Below are 25,510 nucleotides of genomic sequence, written 5' to 3' on the forward strand. Positions count from 1 at the left end.
ACATATGTCAGTTGGTAAGATTGTCTGTATTATTTTACACCTAGCTGCCTGCATTGATAGTTTTGTTCCAGGTAAATGCTTCTAAATTGCTTATGAGTAGGTGGGGACAGTCCCTTGCTGGTAAATTTGATGGGCTTCTTGCATGGGTTTTCCATCATTGTTTTAGCGAAGCCGGTTATCTGATGTAGGTGGCATCTGCTGCCACCTAGAGGCAGTACATGCTAATTGCAGAGAAAGTATCTAGAAATGAAGCATCTCTGAAATGTTAAAACTCTAGAACTGAGAGTATGGGAATGGCCTATATGATTAAATCAAATGTTAAAGTGGCTTTTCTCCTGGTTCCTGCCTGTATAGGGGTGTCAATGTGATATCATACTATCCAGGCTTTTACTTGGGGGATGGGGTAGAGTGGGAGGCAGAGTAATGAGTTATGCTAATAATGTAACATTGTCTGCACCAACTTAGGCCAACAGAACTTGCTAGATATAGATGTTCTATATCTGCATTGTCCGACATGGAAACCAGCAGCCACGTGTGGCTACTGAGCATGCTAAATGTGGCTAGTGCAAGGAAGGCACTGGATTTCCCATTTTACTTAATCTTAGTCCATTTCACTTTAAAGAGCCACAGGGGGTCAACCATAATGAACAGCACAGGTCTGCACAATCAAGAAATGAAAAATGAAAACCGTAAAAAATAAAATTTAAGTCCAACAGATGGTTACTTGGACTTCAGAACACCAAACAGGCTTTTCAAATGTTTTAGGAGATTTACTAATATTTTTATCTGTATGGCCTCAACAATTACGCAGGCGTATTTTCAGATTTTTGAACAGCCTTGATGAAGGGATACCTTTAATGAGTATTCTCCTTTTCTAGATGAGGTTTTCTCTAATTATCTATGAGAACTCGCTGCACCCCAGTACCAGCGGGCCCCTCCCCTTGCTTTATCCCCGTAGTGCTTATCTCCTTCTGCCAGCTCTGTATTTCCTTAATGAGTTTATTGTCTGTCTTCCCCTGTGTGAATTAGGATCCATGACAGTAACGATCTTTGTTGTTTTGCTCACTGCTGAATCCTGGATCCGTGATGGGCGCTCAGTGGATGTTCAATAAATATTTGTTGGATGAATGAATGAATGACTCAGCAGTTTCTTCCTGTCCTTATTCCTTTGTTCTGGCATTTTCCTACCATTTAGGGGAAGCAAAAGCACACTGGAAAGAACATTCGGGTCCACTCAGAGCCTCTTTGCTTTCCTCTTGTTCTTTTAGCAGACAGATGATGCGGCGCCCACGGATGGTCAGCCCCAGACACAACCTTCCGAAAATACGGAAAACAAGTCCCAGCCCAAGAGGCTGCACGTCTCCAACATCCCCTTCAGGTTCCGGGATCCCGACCTCCGACAAATGTTTGGCGTAAGTACTGCCTTTCTCCTCTGCAGTGCCCGCTCTGGGATCCCCAGAGTCCTTCCCTCCTCATGTAAGTTCTTGGTATTCATAATACGAAGGTGAGGTGTTTACACGGCTGGGGAAAAAAAGGCATTTTAGATCCTAGTCTGTGGGTGTCTTGGGGCCAGGATCTCTATGATTTTAGTATAAATTTCTTTGCATATGTTCACCAGGTTTCCACTTGGACCAATGGTACTTCTTCTAATTAGTAATTTGAATGTCAAATGGAAAATGGGCTCCCAGATAACACATGGTTGCAACAAGCCCATTGATGATCCCCCATCGAGTGGCCCGGGACCCCATGTCATGACTAAAATAACCATGATGATCCACCTTGGTTTTTCTTGCTCTTGCAATTGCCAAATTATTGGGAAGAGTGACTCATGACATATTTCTGCAGACCTTACTCTTTCCCAGGCACTGAGCATCTAGATTTCAGAGGAAGTTGAGAATAATTCGTTCTGCATAAAGCTTCACTAAAGCAAAACAAAACCACTACAGATTTCTGAGTCTGACATGCATCCTGCAATGTACGTTCTCCCAGAATCCGTGGTGAGGATTCAGAGATTTTGATTGTGATGTCATATGCCACAAATGACAGCCTTGCCCAGGCACCATGGTGGAACACAGAGCAGGGCAGAAGCCACCACCAACCCAGAGAAAAGAAATGATAGGGTTGCTTGCTCATGGAACATTGTGACCCTGATTCTTTTTCTGGACGATACTTGCACCATCCTCCTCGGGAAGGGATGAGTTTGCCACTTCTTTGGACTCAGTGTTCCACCAAAGGACATAGCTATGACAGGACTTGGATAGTATTCATTTTTGCAAATGCAGTCAGTCTATTTGTCTATGACAGCCCAGCATTGGGGGAAGTGTCTGTGGATTCAGTGAACAAAACTACGTCCTTAACATATGACTTAGAGGAGAGGTTGGCGGCCTAGAGATTCCCCTTCTAAAAGCTTTTGGGTGGATGCAGATATTACACAAGGAATAAGAAGAGGCTCAACTTTAATGCCTAACTCTGAGCCAACTAGATCTCCTTCCCCATGTGAAAAGGCGAGCTCTGTGTCATCACTCCACACTGGTGGGGTTAGCGTGCACATTTTCTTTAACATGCATGATGTTTATCAAGTATGCATCTGACACAAAAGCAAAAGAAGCGTCCTCATATTTAAGATACCCAGGCTTGAATCCCGACATTTCAGTGGAAAAGGTCAACTTCTGCTCTTTTATCTCTCTCATTTGGTAATAACCTTGAGTTGAGCCCTCTAACTCTTGCAGAGCAGAGATACCCTTGGGCACTTTCAGGTCAAAGATGACTTTGAAAAGTGCAGAACATTCAAAGTTAAAGCCAAGGTTAAGTGTGTGTAAAGCAGTGAGACCAGGTTTGAATGATCAACAGCCAGAAGAATTAGATCCCTTTTGCCACGTCAGGTTCAGAAGTTGTCTTGCTCTTCAATGTGTCTTAATTCATCAAGTGTCACTGGGATGCTGGCTTTGAATTTGGTCCTCTTAATGGCCATCCTGTGCTCTTTTCTGGTGTCACTCATTGCAACACACCCTAACTCCCACCCCTGAGGATGCTCTGTCCTCGCTGGTCTTCTTTGTTATCTTGAACGTTACCAGAGGGCTACACTGCTAAGGTATTCGAAATATTCACAGCTAGACTCCCAAGAAGAGATCCTGCTTGTGTGAATACCTGAGCCTCTCTATTCTTTTCAGGGTAGAACAGGTGGCATAGAGCGAAGTCTTGCCAAAAGATGGATCGTGCTACCGGTTGTCAAACCTTGATCAAAATCTACTAGTTTCAGAGCTACTTTTTGTAAGTCAAAATTTTCAAGCAACTGACAAGATGTCGATTTGACAAGCTGATAGCTGCACCTAGGATCTATCTATCTGTTCAGAAAATGCAGCATTCAGTAATTCTGAAATTAATTCTGTTCACCACAAACTGCCTCTCTGTCCAGTTTTTAAAGTATGCAAGACTTTTTCGTGGGTTTTGTCCATAAAAATCATCGGGGACCTACGGATTCCTGGACTCTGCAATAACTCTGAGACCTCCTTGGTTTACAACCACCATTTTGAAACCATGGAATTTTAATACTGCAAAAATCTGTCCTTCCTGGCCAAACATGGGTGGCGGCAAACCCATCTGGTTATGTGATACATTTAGCGGCATGAATCACATGAAAAGGCATCTGTAAACATTCTGATTGGCTCCTCCACTCCAGTTGAGAGAATTAAACGTGGTTTCCTCTTTCAGTTCATAGTTACTCTAAGAAATTACATTTTAATCCCAATCAGGTGTTTTCCAAGTCATTGAGACATGAGATGTCATCTCTCCTTTTGTTGCTATGTTTTGCCCTGGTCCCCTCACTCTGGCAGGGGCTACAAGGAGTGAGATGGCAGAGAAAAACCCTCACAAAGATTTTTGCATTTTTCTTCTTGGTCTCTTTTGTTCAATATGGCCATGGGGATTTCAAACCAGAACCAAAACCCAATGGAAAAACAGCCTCCTTTTTCAAACTGCCTAAAATCTGGCAGTGTTTAGAACAACTTCTGTAACCATGAACAATTCAGCTGTGAAGCTTGCAACCCCTGCAGGCCTAATGGTTACCGCAGGTGCCTCAACATTTTATTTTTAATGTGTGGCTTTAGTGTCTCTTTGTCAGAATCCTGGTTTCCCTTCTTTCACGATTCGCTTTATATTCTTTACTTCCTCCTCTTTCGGATAAATTTGTTCCAGTGTTTGGCATTAAATCATCCAGGTCATCTTAGATTTCCTGGGGTTTTTTTTCTTTTTTAGATGGAACATTCCTTGGTCAAAAAATGATGTGGCCACAACATCCAAAGCAGAAGCCAGAGTCTTTTTAAAACACCAGTTGGCGTGTGAGTGAATGGGATCTCTTATATTATCAGGGACCTTGGTTCTGGATGTTTCACTGGAAGGGATGTTGGTTCTGGCCCCAGCTACCTACTTCTTGCTCATGTCAGAACATGCGTTTCCGTTCCGTTTGAATTTTCAATGAACCCATGAAAGCAACATATGGATTTCCACCAAATTAATCACAATGTCTTGCTCTTGAATAAAAAGCTCAATTTAACCTAATATTTAATAGTAAGCATTCAGACCAGACCTCTGATACAAGGCATTTCATTCTAGAATTGTCTTCAGAAACAGCTACTCATTGAGTACTGGCTTCAGATTTTACCACTCCCTTGTCAAGGTCACAGCCTTGCTTTCGTTATCAAAATACAGGCCTTTTGGGCATGAATATGATCCACTGAATTCTCTATTGTCACCAGACACAGATTACATGACTTTCAGAACATGCAAAAGAAGCTTTCATTAGAAAAGAAAAGAAGCTTTCACGATCACCTTTGATGTATAACAAAATAGAGATGTTTTCGGACATGGCAGGTTGCCTTCCATTCTGCATCCAAAACATGAAGCCGACCCTAAGAAAACTGGGGTGATGCCTTTTCTTAGCCTCCCTGCACACTCTTTGAACTAAGCTTTACTTTCATGTTTTATACTGCATCCATTGAACACTTTTCAGAGACTTTCAGAGAAATATTATTTGATCTGAGAATATCTAAAAATGGGTGGTACCTATTTGCCCAAGTGTGTGCCTATAAGCTCCTGGATTTTATCCTTGACACAGCTATCGAAACACCTCGCCTGGATTCTGAGATGTTGTTGAACACAGCTGAATGTCGGTGTTGAGCAAACAAATCCTAGTTATGTCTGCGAATGAGTTGTGTCTATTTGAATTGAAAATGTGCCAGCTGTGTTTACATCATTAGTAGCAAACCTCCCAATTAAACTGTTGATGCTATAAATATAGTACACAACTGCCTTAGGAAGGGGGCTTACATCAGCATTCTTCTTATGGCTTATTTCACTGGCTTTGAGGATCTTCCACCCAGTGGCAACTGCCAAAGAGGCAAACATTGGGGACCATTTCAGGGCATATGGCGCCATTGTTCTGTTTAGGGAATGACACATGTGAAGATTACTTTTTGATTGGTTCTGTCTCAACCAGATCTTATTTTAAAGGAAGTGTTTTGTGTTGACTGCTTAGAGAATGTTCCATGGATGACATTTGCTTTGTGGTTTTAGAGGAAGTCCTTTTCAAGCTTCTCTATCCAGAGATGTGTGTGCTTCCAGCCTCTTAGGCCTGAAATAAATATGATAGCATCTGTCTGGACTGAATATTCTAAGGAGGTTATATCAGAATTATGGCTTCTGAGGAGTTCACAAAGCTGGAGGCCTTTTTAACTATGAAATTCATTTCACCTTTCAATGGCAAATCCTGCATTTCCCAAATCTGAAAATTATCTGCTATTTTTAACGATTTTCTCTGCCCAAATCTAGGGCACGGAAAATGCAGTAGAAGAATCTTCTCTTGACCAAAAGAATAGTTTGGTGTTCACAAATTACAGGGTGAGTTAGCTGCGTGTTTCTTGGTATTTCCATACGGCATGCTAGCGATGTAGACCTTCCATCTTCTCTCCTGGTTGAGCCTTCTCTTCTTGATTTTTTCCTATCCTTCTACTTCTCTCTGAAGTAGAGAAGCACTTCTGCTCCACAAGAAGAAGTCAAGCCTGTAATCCCCTGGACGGGTACATATCCTGAGGGATGGGCACGTTTCTGTGGGCCAAGATGACATAAGCTTTGGGTTTCTTTTTCTCATAGTCAAAACTACTTTCATTTCAAGATTTTGAGCTATTTATATTCGACTGGAGCATGCATATGTTTTCCTATCTTTCTGAGTAATGTAGATTGATTTTTACATTCCAGAGGATAGCCTCTGTATATTCCAATTTTTTTTTTTTTTTTTTTTTTTTTTGAATCTCAGTAAGACCTTCTTGACACTTACTCTCCGGGCCTCCCAGTATTCTGTGAGTGGTGCACGTGGGTCAGTCAAGCTGCCCCTAATTCTCTGTATCTAATTGTTCCCTTTCTCTCCTGCCCCTCCCTCCCCATGGCTCCATCCTCTGCTACACAGAGGCTGCTTAAGGCTTTCCACCCAGCGGAGAGAGACAGAGTACAGAATCTCCTAGGGTTATAAAAGATGCAGTGAAAATTCAGGCTGCAAAAGCAAATGGAACAATAGGAAAGCTCAAAATCAGGGAAAAAGAGGATGGAAATTTTACTTTATGTTGTTCTGTTTGTTTTTTAATGACTGAAACAGGCCTTTGCTCTCATTCTGCATCAGGGTAAAATTTCTATCTGATTTTCCCCTGGGCCTTGTCACACACTTTTGTGCTACTGTCTCCCACCTGTACTCATGTAGAACAGACCACACTCAAAAAATGCCCATTCGACCTCATGTGATCTAAGAAAACAGAAAGGATTCCAGCATCAGGGAAAAGGATTTTGAATTATCGGATGCTTTTGGAGCGGAGCCCATGTTCCCATTTTTTAAGTGTGAATTACAGACTGATGTGCGTTTGTCACTAGGACTACTAAGGTAGGCTGTTACTAGTTGTAGTAAGTTACAAAATACAAGACACAATATCAGAAATTTGAATTTCAGATAACAAATATTTTATTAAGTATAAATATGTCCCAAATATTGTGTGGGGTACACTTATCCTGAAAAATCTGAAATTTAAATTTAACTAAACATCTGTATTTTATCAGGCTACCTAATGTATTTGTCATCTGAAACTTTGTTTCTAGATTGGAATGTGTTGAGTTTCTTCCACTTTTTGTAAAGCCTATTCACGCTAATTGTCTAAAATCTGTTTGTTTAACAACATGGAGAATCATCTTGAAAGAAGTACATTTCAGCCTGAGGATAGACCACAACTATGCTGGTTTCTTGCTTGTGATGGGTGTCTGTGTAGTGGATCTTCCTTTTATCTTTACTTCTCTCTTATGGCCTGGCTGCTCCTGGCTTTTGCAGAACGAAGGTCCAAAATCCTCAACATGCCATTCTAGTTGGATATTTTACTATGAAAATCCCACTTCACCAAGGGCGCTTTGCCCAGTGGCTAGTGACATAGCCTAGAAGAGTCCTTGTATATACTAGCTGTTTTTAATCTTTGCTGCTCAGTGCCTAGGAAGGCAATCACTCGCATATCAAGAAAGAAAAGTGGAATTAACCTCTTGGTTACATACTTGGTACTGGCCCCCTATTCTGATAGCTTATATGATGGGATATGCCATAATTTGGAAATAATACATGCGGTTGTATTTTCTCTTGGTTCAAGTGCATCGTTTAATGAAAGAACAACATAAAATGTATATCCTTGATATGAAAAGAGAAAAAAAATTCTGACTTGGGGCACAATTACCCATGTGCATAATATGATTCAGTCTGTTTCTCTTCTTGCTTATAAAATATTTCTATTTCTTTGCAGCAATTTGGTAAAATCTTAGATGTTGAAATTATTTTTAATGAGCGAGGCTCAAAGGTAAGCAACTTCATTCACTTTAGAATTGTTTAGCTTACGTTGAAACGCTTGTTATAAATACGGGGAAACAACTGCACTGTTTTAATCATTACGTTGTGAAAATACACTTCCTTGGGAATTCCTTTAGGGACTACCTCCCGTTTCCAAAATGGTGGGGACTACATTGGATTCAGTTTAAAATGTATGAGGGGGTAATTTTAAATTGCTGTTTTATATATATCTGTAGATGTCTATCCAGAGGAAAACTACCCATGCTTAAAAAAATAATGTTGTTGCTACATTTTTGTTTTTCAGTGATAATTATGTTCTTTATATTAAAAAGTGAGTTGATAGTCTCATGAGCAGGTAAATATGTGATTATTCTGTATTAATAAAGTGCAGTTCTTTTCCTGGGTTGTAGGGGAGAAAATCTCATATACACCAACCTTTTGAATAAAACTTGATCCATTAGTCTGTGTACCCACCCACATTTTGCAATTTGCCGTTGCTTTTAGTTAGCTTTTTTTTTTTTTTTTCTGGGAAACCAATTTTTAAGTAGATTTCTGTAGAGCTAACAGGGTTAGTAAAAATCAGAGGTTATATGGTCAAACTCCAGCAACTTCAAAATGGAAATAGGTTGGTAGAAAAAAAAAAAAAAGCCCAAGTCTTCCAAAACATCTTCTGTATCAGTGGTCATCTAAGAGCAGTATCCAGACCGGCAGCGTCAGCACGACCTGGGAATTTATAAATGCAGATTCTCAGGGTCCAACCCAGACCTTACTGAATCAGATCCTCAGAAACTGGGGCCCAGCAATCTGTGTTTTAACCGACCTACCAGGGCTGTGGTTAAACTGATAAACCCTGTGTCTTCCTGTTTTCGACACATGCCCACGCTTCGTTTGAATGCAAACTAGCCCTTTGCCCCCTGGGGCTTGGAGGTTGCTAAAGCGTCCTGCTTCTACCTGCATTGATGGAAAACGCAAGGGAGCCATCAGAATCTCCCTGGAGGAAAGCAGTGCATCTGGCAGAGCAGCCGCAGATACTGTGGTTAACAGGGAAGGATGCTGCAAAAGACTTGGATATTGACATCAGGAACTAGAAAGTGAACACGTTCAATAACTCTGCCTGGTTTCCGGTCCACCAGGAATGTTCAGCTGCCTTCACATCCCCAGACTGTGAAAGTGGGGATGGAGAGAAGTTGATTACCAAGCACAGAGAGATCCCGGGTTCAGCCCCAGAGCTTTTCATACACAGGCAGTTTGGGACAAGCCAGCATCCAGGAGGGTTACTAAGAAGAACAGGTTTTACCTAAGGGGGCAAGAGCCAGTCTCCTGGGTATAGTAACCATTTCCTCCCCACAAAGCAATCCTTTATTATTCCTTGGACAGTCTGTAACCTCTCCATCCTAAATAGGTTTAGTATTAACCTAATAGGATAATGCTGTTTGAATTGAAGAAAGAAAATGCCAGTATTCTCTTTTCCACAGTCAAAATGGTGTTGTGATATGCCAGATAAGTGTAAAAAAAAAAAAAAAAAGAAAAATCAATTCATTATACTCTCAGGTTTTGCTACTTTAGGGAACTCCTCATTCTTCTGTAATTTCAGATGTTTTACGGTCATCCTTGTAATATGTCAGTAGTTTGACCTCCAGGCTGGGGGAAAAATAAGCTAACTCTCTTTCTGCTCTGGTATGAAAAGCATTACAGGTACTATTTCTATATGTGCAAAGTCAAGTGCGTTAAGAGAAAAACGTGCCTGATCCCTTTCACTCAGGACTGATGTATTCTGGGCAAAGTTACAGAAGATGTTGGCCAACTTTCTTCTAATCCTGAGTCCTAGCACTGCTGCCTTTAAAGGTTTTTTTAAAAAAATTTATATTCCACGTGTACTTTGTTTTGTTAACTTTTGCAAGTTGGAGGAAGCTATTTAATTTTTTTCGAGAGCTGTTTAAGGACATTAGAAGAATATCGTTTGCTATTTTGAAAGGACAATGGTGGTGCTATTTTTAAGACTTCTTCCCTCATTCTCGTGATTAGCCTGTCTCTAGGGCTTTAGGAATAAGACCATTTAAATTTGCTGCATCAAGAGATTGATTTTGTGAAGCTGTGAAGCCTTTTTTTTTTTTTTTTTTTTTCTGATTAAGAACCATCAAAAATAGCCTCTCTCAGTGGGTTTGCTCCCTCTGAAAGAACTGGTCTTGCAGGTGTGGGAGCTGACCAGTACCACTGGAATGTCATGGAGACAGTCCAGTTGGGAACTGCTGAATGAAGGAAACAGCTCACACAGGGATATCTTTCTTTCGTACTTGACGTTATCCTTTACGGGAAAAGGTCTTATTTAAAGGAACATTTCCACTTTAATTGTTGAGAAACCTGAACTGTTGGTATGACCTGATTTTCATCCTTTGGTACTGGAGAAGCAGCCAGGAAATGGGGGAGCCCTTACAAGCCAAGAGCTGACCTTCTGTCCATCCTCTTTGGGGACCATCCCAAGACAGCCACTCGGTGCTCAATGAGGGTGGCTCAATGTGGGTGTTTGGTGTGTGTGTGTGTGTGTGTGTGTGTGTGTGTGTGTGCATGCGCCTGTGCATATACACCTATATACACACAAGCAGTATCTATATCATCCTGGGGATGTATAATGTACAAGTTCATGTATAGAAGGATAGCAAGTAAGCAAGGAAATCACTTTCAGAAAAGATCTGCCAGACTTGGAAAATGGAATGAGATAGCATTTCAGGGTGAGAGAGCCTATCATTCATTTTTCCTTTTAGGAGATTTAAAAATGTTGCGTTTACCTCTGAAACATTTCATTTGGGGGGTGCAGCCGGAGATAGCTACTTTTTCATAGACCTAGGAAATGCAGTCTGCCCTTTGATTCAGTGATGTCTATAGTATTGGTTGCATTCCAGTACAAGGTTGGTGAATCGGACGTGAGCGAGACAGAGGTGCTTCCTGTTCTCACAGACTTTCCAGAGTAGCCTGAGAGACGGATCCTTAAGACAAACAAATGCAATAGAGTTCGCTGTGTTCTCTAGCGAAGAAGAGGCTGCTGAGACTCCAAGCAGGCAGACCAATCTTGTTGGAAGCTGGGAGGGCTTCTGGGAGAAGTGGCATTTAAGCTGCAAGAAAAAAGATGAGTCAGGGTTTCCCAGGGAAGGGACGGAGGGAAGATGGTCTTCCAGGGAGAAGGGGCTGCGTGTGAAAAGGCAATTGGGAACAAGTGGGTCGTAAAGCCCTTAGTCCCACAGGAAAATGAGCCTTCAGACCCTTATCAACAGCTCTCCTCCTCTAGGTGATAGGAGTTCTCTGCACCAGAAACTAGTGGAATCAGATTTTCATGTAAGATGAAAAGTCAGCGCACGCATCCATCCTGGGTACTTCAGAGCCTTTATTTCAGCTATAAAATATTGTATTTGTGTTACTACAAAAAGGGACGATATCGCCTAGATATATCCCACAAGACTAAAGTAGAAAAATAACTAGGATACGGGAAGATCAGAATTTATGTTTCACAAAAAGATTTAAAAATAAGCAGGTCACGGCTGGTCCACGTTAGGGTCGCCATTATCTGCCTAGGGGTCATGCCTTCCCATCAGAGGGCACAAATACCCCAGATTCTCTTCTCCTGAAGGATTGCACCTTCTCTTAGCTCCCCCTTCTCTGTTAAGGTGAACCCTGGGAAGCAGTGTCTCTCCGCCAGCACTTAGGGAGCATCTGACTCCCCCCATGCAGCCCCTCGTGCACACTTGATCTTTACAGGGTTATCGCATTGCACTCAGTTCCTTCCTGTGCTCTCCAGGCCAAGTCCAGAAGGTGCTTCTTTTGATCCCCTTTTTAAGACTGAGATAAAAATATTCAAAATATTTTAAGAATATTCTGCAAGTTACATTTTGCTTAAGATAGAATTCTGACCACGAGGCAGGTCAAAAGAAACAGCACCTGTGCTTGGTGGAGAGGGTGCCTAAAAATGGCCAGCTGGTGGTCTCTGGTTATGGTGTAGCTCCCCAGATGAGAATCTGGCCATCTGACCCAGGGACATCATAGCACTTCTTACCTGGGTGGGAGGTAGGATTGTCCAATGGCACACGTAGGAGAATCCCTTTGGTATTTGGGGGACTGAGGCTAGAGCAAGGTCTTCATGAACCCAGCTTTGCCAGATCTCAACTAGGCATCTCAGCAGGTTGAAATGAGCCACTCAAAACAAAACAAAACAAAAAAAAAAGTTTAGCAGAAAATAATGAGAGTAAAAATAATAATAAAGAGAATCAATATATTTTTTTTACTTCAAAGGAAAGTGAAAATGGAGTAGAATTCCCTTTTAGTTTATGAACTCGGGGTTCAGAATAGATTTTTATCTTCACTTTTACCTCTCCCTGACATACATGATGCAGATTTTAGGCCAGTATGGTTTGCTCTGGGTTCAGACCAGAATCACAATGACTCGATTCATTGGGACTGTGTTAGACAGGTGGGTGGCATGTTCGAGCTTCTCCTGCCTGTGTTCTTTCCAGCACTGCGGTGACACCGACTGTTAGTGCCTATCGACAACAATGGTGCCACCAAGCCCTCCGTCGATAAATCACATCGGACTGTGGATTTCCTTTCCTTGCCAAGTGAGAGAATTGCCCCAGATAGAGCCGGAGTCCTAGTTTCCCTAATTACTTATTAAATGTATGGCACGGCTATGGATGCTAGAGCACTGGGCTTAGAGGTCAGGAAGAGAACATTCCTATGTGATTTTGGCTGACCCCTAGGTTTAAGATACGAATCACCAAGTCAGATAGATATTCATCTCAAAAACTCACTCCACTCCCTAAATTGCTCTATAGAAACTGGCAATGTAATATTCTACTTCATTCAAAGAACTGAATCCTTTTGATGGTGCTTAGTGGTACGAGAGGCCATGGAAACCCAATTGCTGGGCCACATAGGTAACTTTTTTGGCAGATTTCTGGGCTCCACTCTGGGATTCTGATCCGATAGATATGGGTCAGGGCTCAGGAATCTGAATGTTTAATATGCTCTCCAGTTCCTTCTGATGTACAACTAAGCGTGGGACCCACTGGCTAAGAGTCAGAGCCATCAAATAGAGCGACCCCCTCCCCCAAATTCTGTCTTTTGCCTGTTGAAGAGCTATTATTTCAAAACTAATCGGCACGTATCTTTGAGTACCAAATGTGGCCATCCTACCAGTGATGTACAGAACTAAGTAGCATCCTTCTAAGCATGTAACCTTAGGTTAATCAAATAGTTCAGACCTACCCTAATCATGGACCCTCACTGTGGGAAATATGAAGGGTAATTCAGCCTAATCCCCCAAGTGAATAATTAATTTTTTTCTCTATCAGATAATTATCTAATCTAACTTGAAGACATCCACAGCTAGTTTCCTCTATGCATGAGCCCATCTTAATATTGGAAAGTTCTCTCTTAGTTAAAGCACTGGGTAACAGCTCTCTAAATACCCTGAGTTTTGGACATCCCTTTAGCAATCTAATGAGGATCTGAGAGTTAACTAATGACTAGCTGTGATTTGTAATGACGGTCTATTTTATTAGTAGGACAGACTGTCCTACTGCCCCAGCTAAGCTTAAAGCTAGCATTTTTCCTTTATGTAAAGATTACCGAACACAAAGAGGAGTCTTGGCACATTGCATTATTTCACCCAGTTTACACTGTGAAGACCAGAACGAGCTGGGCATATTTGCACTGGAATTGTTTCAAACGGTTGGTGTATATTTCTGAACAAGATGTACAAATATTTTTAGGGGATTTAAAAATAATGTGTCATATTTTCTGTACTCTTCTTAGGAACAGTGTCAGTGAAGAAAAAGGATGGATTTTTGGCAATGCGATGTTTGGGGGGTTGTTTTTTGAGGCTGAAATATTAAACAAAATATGCCAGTGGTGCAGAAAAGGGTATATTGTTATTGATCAATAAAAGTTCCCAGAGTGTTATTATAAATAACATTCTATTAAAGGAGCTTCTTTATTTTCTACCAGTTGATTTGATAAATGAATACCAGCATAATGTCTTAGGACTTTACCATATGAATACACATTTCCCTTTTGGGTTAATAAAGTAGTCGGGAAAGTTGACAAATTCCGAAGCGTGTATATTATTTGTGGGGTCAGAGGGGAAGTATTAATACAAAAATGTTACTTGAACTGTTTGCATTATTAATCAATTGATGTTTATTTCTATTCATTTCATGGGATTATTTTGCTTATTAGATCAGAGTTTAAGATTTATTATAAAAAAAGGTCTTTCCTTTTTTTTAGGCTTCTAATTTTTATTTTTTGAGACATAAAGGCTGTAGAATTGACAAATTTGAATAACCCTAAAACTGCATGGAGAAGAGATGGTCTTAAAACCACACAGCATGACTCTGTAGGCAATGTTAGAAGATTCTGGCATTCATTGTTGAATTTTGTGCACATGTTTTCTTTTCTTTTCTTCTTAATTTGCATGTCAAGAAAGTGGTTCCCTTTTTTTTCCTCGTTATTTCATTTTCTTCTCTGTGAAGACACTGTACATTTATTTTGATCTCATTTTCTTTCCATTAAATTTCTTTTCTTCTGTAGTGACATTTAGAAAGGTATTTCTGGTATCATTCTTTGAATTCTTCAGGGGTGACAGTTAACGGGTGACAGAAAACAAAAATCTTGTTCACATTTGTCGCTGACTTATTGCACATTTTAGTACTCTTATAATTTCTCTAATTTGCATGTTACAGAACTGAAGCCAGGACAAGAAATAGAAATTAAAGCGAGAGAACGTTCCACAGTGGTCGTTGACTGAAAATAATAATCTGCATGTTGTTTTCCCTTCTCCCTCCTGCATGCAGGGATTTGGTTTCGTAACTTTCGAAAATAGTGCCGATGCGGACAGGGCGAGGGAGAAATTACACGGCACCGTGGTAGAGGGCCGTAAAATCGAGGTGCATGTCCAAAATATTTTCCTTTTCATCTTTTTGATAAGTGTCTGCTTCACGCTCATTTGTTGTTTCAGATGCATCATTGTGTCTTGTATGTGACCCTACTCCCTTCTCATTGTTTATATATATATATTTATATATAAAAAGGAAAACTGGCCTTACTTTTTAAAAAATTTTCCTTTATTATGTTACTCTTATTACTGCTGAAAGGTGGATGGCAAAAGTGAGACAAAAGAAAGGTTAATCTGAAAGGGTTTTTTTTTATTATTTTATTTTTCATGTCTTATAACCAATGGGTGCAGTAGATTCCAAGCAGTGGAGAGAGTGTTGCCAAGCAAAACAAAATACAGAGCAGTTTCTTTTTTTTTTTTTCCTTTTCTTTTTCTTTCCACTACAGGGTTGATGAGGGATCCACAGTGGTGTGCAAATTAAGCCAAATTGTGAAAGAAATGGCGTTCGAGAGAACGATTGTTTGGGGAAAAAAAAAAGAGAGAGGTTTTTGTCATGAAACCTTTCTTTTTTTTTTTTGTTTTTTTAAGAAGCCAGTTTGAACTTTATATTCTTTTGATCACAAAGTGAATAACCAAACAGGATTTCCTGTTCAATATCTGGCCCTTCTTCATGGAAAAAAATAAACGCTAAAATTCCGATACTCAGAATCTGCTCTTTCTACCACTGACTCTCCCTCAAAATGACCACAGGGTCGTATTTGTTAAAACTTAAAAAAAAAAAAAGAAAAAATACCAGTTAAAAATGCTTTAGTCTTTGGAGTAAGATGTTGCATATTTTGCCTTTCATTTCCTCCCACCCTCGACGATAACCCTTAGGCCCCTCACCAAACTCTCAGTAACCATGGTAACTGTATACAAACCCATGCTGGCGATGGTGGTGAATGGTAAGTGGTGAAATCCATCTGCCGTTTCACGTATTTAGTGCTGATATATCTCTATACATATATATACCACGTGAATTTTTTTGACTTGTTGTATTAAGTTTTCTTGATGCTCTATTTTTTTGGATATTGGTACGCCTGTAACTGAGTGTACGTTCTAAGCTAGCCTGGGAGGCACTGACTGGATTGAGATATGACCAGTGCACATCTTACTCAGATCGTTAACTCCATATTGTGTTAAACAATGCACCCTCTCTTTTATCCTTTTGTTAGCTGTGACTTTAAAGCTTGAATGATTTTGTTAATTCTTGCGATGTAAAAGGCTCTTGTTCCAAGTGTTGAATGCTAGATGTTGCTTCCTGATGGTTCTTCCCTCTTAAAGTGTTGCATACGGCTAAAACTTGTTTGTCCTTTTTTTGACATTTATGTTCCCTTGTACCTTGTCTCTCCCCTCTTCTATTCCACTGCATGTTCCTTCATATGAACCTTATTTTATGTTTAAAAACTATTTATTGTTTCTGTGTTACCATGGAGTACACGCATGCTTTTCAGTCTTCAATTATGCAGTTCCTTTTAATTTGCTTTTACTGTCTCCGTATTAAACTTTTAAATGATATGACATTGCTTTATTGAAATGATTTGTTAAGTTAAAATGGTTATGAAGTAAATGTAATTATAAAAATGTATGATTTTGTTATGCACCTACTGCCTTTTATAAATTAAAATGCATTTTAGTTTTTGGTGTTTTTTTTTTTAATAAGTAATCACAGTCATAATGCATGCAACTAATTGAACTGTGGACTGGCTCTGGAATATGTGCTTATTTGAGTTTTCTATGTACATAGGTAAATAATGCCACAGCACGTGTAATGACAAATAAAAAGACTGTCAACCCTTATACAAATGGTAAGTAGAGATTGGCCTTTTACAAGAAATTGTCTCTACCTCAGAATCTATTAAGTAATTTAACTGGGGAATCTGTTTCAACAAGCCATATTTGCCTCAGCATGGCTACTGTGTCCTTGCTGCTGACCTGCTACAGTGAACCACTTGAATCAATAAGATAAATTTCACGACAAAGGCAAATTTAGTTCTCAGGTTAAGAGTGCATGTCCTTCTTTCAGTCTGTCTATAATAACTCCCATGTGAGTGAGATACAGTACTTATTTGGGAATTACTTGGGTAATTTAATTTATTGTTATTAGAGTTAGTTGAAGGAGGATGGAAGTTTTGTTTGTTTCTTTTTTCATCACCACCTCCTCACTGATCACTAACCATCCCCAGAAGTGGGACTGCAGAATTTGGTTCTGGCTTTGAATCTTCTCTGGAGCTATTAGGCTTTTCAAGTGCCTTAGAGGGTCCCTCATGACCAGTTCCATAGTGAGAACTGGTTGCCCACCAGTGGCATTTGGAGGCAGGTGAGGGTGTTGCTGTGTATTGCAGACCCCTTCAGGACAAGGCATTTCTGCCCTTGCTCTAGAAGAAGACATCTCAAGACTTCATAATAAGGATTTAATATGTATGAAGAGTTATTTAAAATGTTCACACATTTTGATTCTTTAATCCTCAGAAAAAATGTCTCTTAAGATATATGGAGGGGGAGGGAGGCTGCTGATATGCTAATCACATACTTAATTGTACCAGAATTAGAAAGAATGTAATGTAGTAAGTTAAAGTTAGAGCTTAGTGGAATATTAGAGTTCCTTAAAATGTGTAGAATGAAGACTACAAAGGGCCTCATAATGAATGAAAAATTTTAAAATAAGAAAATTATATGTATAGCATGATTTGAATTAAGGTAGGCATTACACCATAATGTTAATGGCTGAGTTGAATTGTGAGACTGGAAGATATTTTTTGTTTTATAGATTTAAAAAAATAACAATTTTATTACAGTCTTAAGGAAAAATTTATGGAATTTTCCATTTTTAACATTTTAATTACACATGGAAATACAGACATTAAAAAAGAAAAAGAAAGAAAGAGAGAGAGGGAGAGAGAGGAAGGAAGGAGGGAAGGAAGGAAGGAAGGAGGGAAGGAAAAAGGGGGGGAAGAAAAGGCTAAAATATATTTTGAATGACACTACTGCCACCTTGGTTTCCCAGCTACCTCCTCAGAAGGTACCACTATTACAGATTATTGTCTATACCTTTATTTTGCACTTTCTTGTATATATATGTAGTCAGTATATATTTATAACATTCACAGTAGTGTGTGCATGCTTTTTATATGAACATGGTGTACATATCATTTCTAATTGGCTTTTATAAGTCATATGGAGTTCCTTCAATGTTAATACATACAGACTACATTCATTCTTTTTAGTGGTTACATAATATTCCATAAAATGAGTATATGGGTTTATTCCCACCTTACATACTGACTGACAATTTTTTTTCTGTTATAAACAATACTACAAGCATTTGGTAGTTTTGTTTTTGTTTTTCTTCTTACTTGTGCAAATGGCTACCAATTAGGCTAAGCCAGTTTGTTCTTATTTTTAAAAGGGGCAAAATTAAACAGAAATATACCCTCAATATAATAGGAGTCTAAGGAGAAAGACCAGAAGAATTATTTATTCTGCTGACCCATTTTCCCAGCTCCAACAACCCAAGACATAACCTTAAATGGTATAGAAACTTTTTGCAACAGACTTTGCCCAGTGATAAAATGAAGCAAACCGCTGAGTTATATGTCATGAAGACTTTCTACTTGGGTAAAAATGATAACTCTGCAACTTGCAAGAGCTAGTACACAATGACACCAACATGACTACTGGGCACTTTCTTTAATTATGAAGTAGCAACTGTGTGTGCGTGTGCGTGTGCATGTGAGTGTGTGTGTGTGTGTTTGCACCACGCATGCTTTCATGCATATGCATAGATGTTCATGTCTGCTGCTTATGTGAGAAAATAAAGCAAGGGAAGCCAAATATTATTCCTTAAGCCATATGTAGGCATATTTATTTTAAAGAAAGTGCTATTGATCAATGACATACCCAGGGGCTGAAAACTGGACCTGTGGGCCTTGGAGACACAATTCAAAGCCTATTTATTAATAGCCAACATCTCTGGAACACTGAGTGTATGGCATTACGTTAAGCATTTTAGATGCACTGGGTCCACATGAAGTCCTATAAAGAAGACATAGTTTTCCTGGGGTAAAGCTGTAAAATTTGAGGCTAGAGGAGATGGAGTGATTAGTGAAGCCTTTTTCTTTTATTATGAAATAACAAAATCTTGTGGCCATGCCCTTGTGTTATGAGTGCATCGCTTTCCCCTGTCATCTTACAGAACTGCACTCAAGCAACCGGCTACAGGAACAGAAAGATTATTAAAGGTGCAGCCCCCAAATTCCCAGTTTGGTATGTTGGCATAAACATCCCACATCCCATTCCAGGGAACCATGCATTCTTAGTTTCCAGAAATAAGTCATATGGGTCTCTAATCTGTGTACCCAAAAGGGGGTACTCAGGGGCTTATCCTGTCACATGGACTGAAGATGGTACCTAAGGGGTAGATGGGCAGTCGCAGTAGAACTGACTTAAAAAAAAAAGGCAGATCCTAACTACATAAAGATGATTGGCTTCTATAGAGGAGATGGTGGAGAATTTTGGCATTCAAGAAAAGTAGTTTTCTAAGCTTTTTCAATCCTTGATTCATGAGTACCATCACTACAAGTAAAATTTCCCATAAAATGCAATCCAACATAACTGAAAAGATATGGGGCCCTCTCAGATCCTTAACAAGCATGACTGTGTTAATAGAGGATATTATCACTACCAAAAAGAAAAAAGAAAGTGGTAGCTATGTGAGATGATGGATATGTTAATTAGCTGGATTGTGGCAAAAATTTTACAATATATATCAAATCAACAAATGGTACACCTTCAATCCTTCAATATAGACAAATTTAGTTATCAGTTATACCTCAATAAAGCTGGGGGAAAAAAGAGAAGTGAGGACAAATAAAGTCACATGGAAATGAGAAAACTGATTGGTGAGATTCATTCATTAGCTACCTCATTCATTCTCACAAACCATCAAACTTAGGCTTCAGCAAAATTATGCATTACTAGAGTCATCAAATTTTGAGATCACCCTCACATGGAAAAATATAACTCTCCATGCCAGCATCACATTCATGCACTCCTTCAGTCTTGTCAGTCATCCAACAAAACTTTAAGCAACTGCAAAGTTCCTGATGATGAATAGGACAGGACCCTAACCGCGATATGACACGAGGTTAGGAGGCTCTGCTATAGAGGACCAAAGTTAATGAAATCATGGAGGATGTGGATTCCGTTTCCCAGGACATTTGAACTTGGCAATAAGAGAAGACTGTAGAATGACATGTAGGGATCTGGAAACCCGCCCCATCAGAAAGCTCCACAAAGAGGGAATTGGGTGGGCTACTTCTGTATTGCTGATTTTTCCTGAGGACACCAACCCACAGAGAAGAGTTAAGCTTTACTGAGCTCATTGGAGATCAAATGTTTCCTCTGTAAAACGAGTTGAGAATCAGATTCTCAGGAACTTCTTCGATGTTGGAGAAGCATGGGTGTTGGATGTAGCTCTTTTATTTTCTCCGAGATCTTAGGAAGGATGAAAACGAGACAAAAAGACCCAAGACTATATGGAGAGGTCGACTTGGCATCATACCTGCCTTTCACTGGCTGTTGAACTGCAGGCAGGCTGTTGAAACCCTCCACATAACAGCTTTCCCAAGTGGGACCTGAGAAATGGGACGTACTATATTGGGTATTTGTGATTATTATGGGAGATAAAATACTCAAAACAGTGGCAGGGGTACAAAGTCCCCTAAAAATTTAATTACACAATAATCTCAATAATAAGTAGCCATCCTGTTCTTTTTTTTTTTTCCTGTAGATAGTAAGCTGAGTTTCCTGATAGACATACTAACTTAAGGATCAAACATTCAGATGCTAACAGAAGCTGGCCAGGTCAAATAAATAAGCAAGCAGAGAGGGTCTGAGAAACTTGTGGCCTTTTGGGACTCTCCTTCATTTTCATACTGGGAAAAGCAAAGTATGTCTCTTCTAGAAGAAAAAAACAGCACAGGGTAACAATAAAAGATTGCTGACCTTTGGCCTCCAAGCCCAGCATGTAATAGGGAGTAGACAAACTAGGGGGTTAAGTGGGGTGGTCCCTCGTCACCCCCAGCAAATTGGTCCATGGGGGATTCTTAATCTAAAGTTGCTATTTCTACTCATGTTTGAAGAGAAACAGAAATCCTGTATAGATGAAATTTAAATGTGTGTGACAATAAATGTGTGTTGCCAAAAAAAAGTTACTGAGTGAACCAGATGCAATGTGCAACTGACTTTTCCTTTTGGGCATTGCCGTCTGCACCATTTCAGATACGAGATCCCTGGCATCCTCAGGTCATGTCTTTAGAAAACCTCGGTATGCAGTTTTGGAAACCCCGGACATTTTTTTTTTAACATCTTTATTGGAGTAAAATTGCTTTTCAATGTTGTGTTAGTTTCTGTATAATAAAGTGAATCAGCTATATGCATAGGTATATCTCCATATCCCCTCCCTCTTGCGTCTCCCTCCTACCCTCCTTATCCCACCCCTCTAGGTGGTCACAAAGCACTGAGCTGATCTCCCTGTGCTATGCAGCTGCTTCCCACTAGCTATCTATTTTACATTTGGTAGTGTATATATGTCAGTGTTACTTTACTCTCTCACTTCGTCCCAGTTTACCCTTCCCCCTCCCTGTGTCCTCAAGTCCATTCTCTACGTCTGTGTCTTTATTCCTGTCCTGCCCCTATGTTCATCAGAACCTTTTTTTTTTAGATTCCATATATATGTGTTAGCATACGGTATTTGTTTTTCTCTTTCTGACTTACTGCACTCTGTATGACAGACTCTAGGTCCATCCACCTCATTACTCAATTTCGTTTCTTTTTATGGCTGAGTAATATTCCATTGTATATATGTGCCACATCTTCTTTATCCATTCATCAGTCTTTGGGCACTTAGGTTGCTGCCATGTCCTGGCTATTGTAAATAGTGCTACAACGAACATTGTGGTACATGACTCTTTTTGAATTATGGAAACCCCGGACATTTAAGGGTGATTTCTTGAATGTGTTTCTTTGATACCCAACTCTGCAAAGCCCTAGAGAAGGCACGTGCAGAGTTTTTTGTGTGCACATTCAGACCTGTCTTTTAACACCCAATACAGCCGTAGTTAACACTGGGGACCTCGGCCAGTGTTTGTACAGAAGGCTGGCAGATGACCTTTGAGAAGCTAAATTTTAGGAGCGGAGCGCTGATTTGGACGCAGCCCCTTGGGCCAGGCCGCAGAGGGATCTCTCTGAACAGCTCCTGTGTGTGATATGGAGTGAGACCTCCGCATGTCTGGTCTCTGCTCCATTGCCTTGCTGTATGGGGGCCCTGGGAGCTGGGAGCAGTGGGCTTTGTCAGCTGTTCTCCCTTTGTTGTAAGCTTCATTGTTCAGTTTAATGTCCTTGATCAAAATCTCTGAATTTGCAAGGCCTGGGGACATACACAAACTGCCTGAGAAATTGAAACTGGGATCATTTTGTCCGTCTTCCTGACAATGCAGGCTCCTGTCTCCAGCAAGGTGATCCCAAGGGTCCCTTCCAGGTACTAGAAGGAGTCACAGGGACTAGGAGGTCATTTGCATGTGATTTGCATGCATTTACATAAGCCTGCAAGATCCCTGTTAAGTCTGAGCAGAGGTGATTTTCAAGGGCTGGATTCTTATTGCCTTTCCCTTGAAGACAGTCACCCCTAACAGGGCCCTTTTTTATTAGGTGTATATAGGGAAGCAGGTCATTGACAGTAGGAAGGACATCCTAGCTAAAAAGGAATGAGTCCATTAAAAAAAAGCTCTTTATTCTTTCAGTTCCTTTAGAGCAAAACTAAGTAAATATATGGAGCACTGACTATTTGCCAAACAGTTTTAGATGTTGGTAATTCACATCAGACAGCAGTCAGTCCCGCTCACTTTACCATTAATTTTAATGAAGGAGAACGTTTATAAAAACAATTAAGAACAAGCAACGAAAGAAAGAAGATAAATCCAGGCGGTGTTAACCGCTATGCAGAAAACAAAACTGGGAATTGAATCAGGGGACAGCCGGAAGAGTAGGGAAGGAAGAGGCATTAAACAGCCTGCCCTGGGGAGACATTGGAGACCTAAATAATATCAGGTCAACTTTTGAGGAATGAGCAGAGTTCTCCAAGCAGAGCGGGCAGTGGATACAATCCAGAATGGTCAGGATTGGTCTAGAAGGATCTTGAGTTGTTTTGAAAAGATGAAAAAGGCCAGTGTCACCACAGTTTGGAGAAAAGAGAACACTGGTATAAAACAAATGGACTGGGGTTAGATTGTGTGGTCTTGTAGGTCAAGGTAAAGAATTTGTGTTCTAGGGCTTCCCTGGTGGCGCAGTGGTTGAGAATCCACCTGCCAAGGCAGGGGACACGGGTTCAATCCCTGGTCCGGGAAGATCCCACGTGCCATGGAGCAACTAAGCCTGCGAGCCGCAACTACTGAGCCCGCATGCCACAACTACTGAGCCCGCATGCTGCAACTACTGAAGCCTGCATGCCTAGAGCCCATGCTCCGCAACAGGAGAGGCCACCACAATGAGAAGCCCGCACACCTCAACGAAGAGTAGCCACTGCTCGCCGCAACTAGAGAGAGCCCACGCGTAGCAACCAAGACCCAACACAGCCAAAAATAAATAAATTAAATAAATAAATTAAAAAAAAAAAGAATTAGTGTTCTAAGTGCAGCAGGAAGCTATTGAATTCTGAGTAGCAGGATGACATGTCTGATTTACTTTTAAAAATTGGTTTGGCCACTAGGAAAAGAGGAAGAGAAGATGGTGAGAGTTAGAACTTTGTTGCCATGGATTTGTCCAGCTAAGAAATAGAAATGCCTTGGGCTGGGATGGTGGCATTGGTGAGGGAGGGAAGTGGAGAGAGTGGAAACATCTTTTCAAAGTCTAACCAACAGGATTTTCTAATGGATGGTACATGGGATGTGAGGGTAAGGGAAGCATCAAGGCATTATTTATCAAGAATTTTGCTTTGAGGAACCAAGTGGATGGAGATGCCATTTGCTGAAGGGGGGAAGACTTGGTGAGGAATCCGCTTCAGGGGAGGACGGAGATGAGAAGTTGAGTTTTCGTGACTGTGGTGTGGTTCAGAAAAGCCTTTGTTTTTCCTACAGTGGGAATAGAGCAGCCTTATTTAGGAGAAAATACCAGTGATAGGAAGAAGGGAAAACCTGCACTGAAGTTCCCATGGCTACCTGAGCAGTCTCATTTCATTTTGCTGCTCACAGATCCCAGCTGACTTATTGTAGAGGAGACCTTATCAATTACCTCTCTCAATTAATACTTACGAATGTGAGATGGCATAGATCTTCTGAGGAGGGAGAGTATCATTTTGTTTCTATTTATGTTTATATTGAATGGAAATTTTCCATGGGGAGACTTGGTAAACTGGTAGATCATTGGTAGATAGTTAGAAAGTGGCATTAAGTAGCATGCCCTAAGAAGACATCAGGTCAGCTTTGTCAAGAGCTGAGAGATTGATTGATTAGTCAAAAGATAGATAGATAATAAAGAGAGAGAGATGATAGAGATGGATGGATGGATGGATGATAGATATAGATAGATAGAAAGATGATAGATAAATAGATACATAGATACATAGAGTTTTCTTAGCCCAAGGAAATGAGGAAGATAAAGGCAGATGAGAGAAACATGATTTCTAGACAGTCTTAGACACCTCTGAGAAATCTGTTTCTTTGAGAAAAATGAAAGACTGTCGGCCTAACTTACAATCTTTGATAGTTACATCAAAGTTAATCAATGGATCCACATTCAGTGAATGGTGTGTCCCAGCCTCGTGTGCAAAAGGAATTATTTAAGGGAGTTAATAAGAATGCATAAAAGAAACAATGGTGTCAAAAAGACCCTGTCTCCACTACCAGTAAAAGGTAGGGGCATAAGCAGGCTGTAAGATGGAGGACAGAGGGAAGAAGAAGGGTAATAAATTCATAACTTAATTATTCACTTAATATGGCTCCATATAGATTTCTTTCACAAACTCTAGATTTCTGTGAAAAACTAGCAAGAGAAAATTAAATATGTCCAGATAACCGTGAAGCTTTATTTGCAACCAGTTTGCTCTATTTTCTCTTTGATTCCAAATGACTTAAAATGTGGACATGTCCTCAGAAATTGAGTATTTTCTTTTTTAGGAAGCAGTGAATTTCAGTTGGTCAAATTAAAGTCATTTTCCATATTTATAAAGCACATATTCTGAAATGATTGGGGTAATTTTTATTTTTATACCACTATAGGAATTTCTATAAGATAAGATGTGTTTAATATACGAGAGGAAGGTGACAATATGGAGTTTCAGAAGCCCCTGGGACAATACATCTCAGAATTTCATGTCTCGTTCTCTGGGTCTAAAATTGCAGCCAGGAATTTCCCATTAATATGCCTCCCGAGTAATCCAAGGATAACCCTTTGGAAAACCCTATCCTAAGATCATCCTGGGTGCGGTAAACCAGCTAGTTTATTCAAATTGGAACGGAAAGTTTCTAGAAACAAAACATTCTTGGAAAGTTCTAGGGAGTTCTTAGGTCCATCCAGGGGCCAATCTATTGCAATATTGTGCCTCTATCTTCCTGAGTGGATCAGTAGATTGTGGTCACCCTTCAGCTGTTCTTACAAGCTCGTCTCTTAGACCAGGCAATAGGATGGCACACCCTCTCCCTCTGGGAAGAGCTCAGAGGGTACTTGTCACA

At 40.2% G+C, this 25,510-nt stretch overlaps 1 protein-coding gene across 19 annotated transcripts in view; it reads left to right on the top strand.

Annotated features, from left to right (window-relative positions):
• The window catches only part of RBFOX1 (RNA binding fox-1 homolog 1), a 1,497,346-nt gene that overhangs the window by 1,364,869 nt on the left and 106,967 nt on the right, over positions 1–25,510 (top strand). For 18 of the 19 annotated variants that reach the window (XR_005016506.1, XR_005016507.1, XR_005016505.1 and 15 more), the window contains 4 exons: positions 1,269–1,412; positions 7,821–7,874; positions 14,704–14,796; positions 16,531–16,591. Coding sequence is in view for 16 of the 19 variants with exons in the window: in XM_036826196.1 (XP_036682091.1) it covers positions 1,269–1,412; positions 7,821–7,874; positions 14,704–14,796; positions 16,531–16,591 (352 nt within the window). In the remaining 3 variants the exon portion in view is untranslated. The remainder of the gene's footprint in view (positions 1–1,268; positions 1,413–7,820; positions 7,875–14,703; positions 14,797–16,530; positions 16,592–25,510) is intronic. The other variant, XM_036826208.1, reaches the window with a different exon arrangement.

This window comes from Balaenoptera musculus, chromosome 15 (genome assembly GCF_009873245.2).
Source record: "Balaenoptera musculus isolate JJ_BM4_2016_0621 chromosome 15, mBalMus1.pri.v3, whole genome shotgun sequence".
NCBI lineage: Eukaryota > Metazoa > Chordata > Mammalia > Artiodactyla > Balaenopteridae > Balaenoptera > Balaenoptera musculus.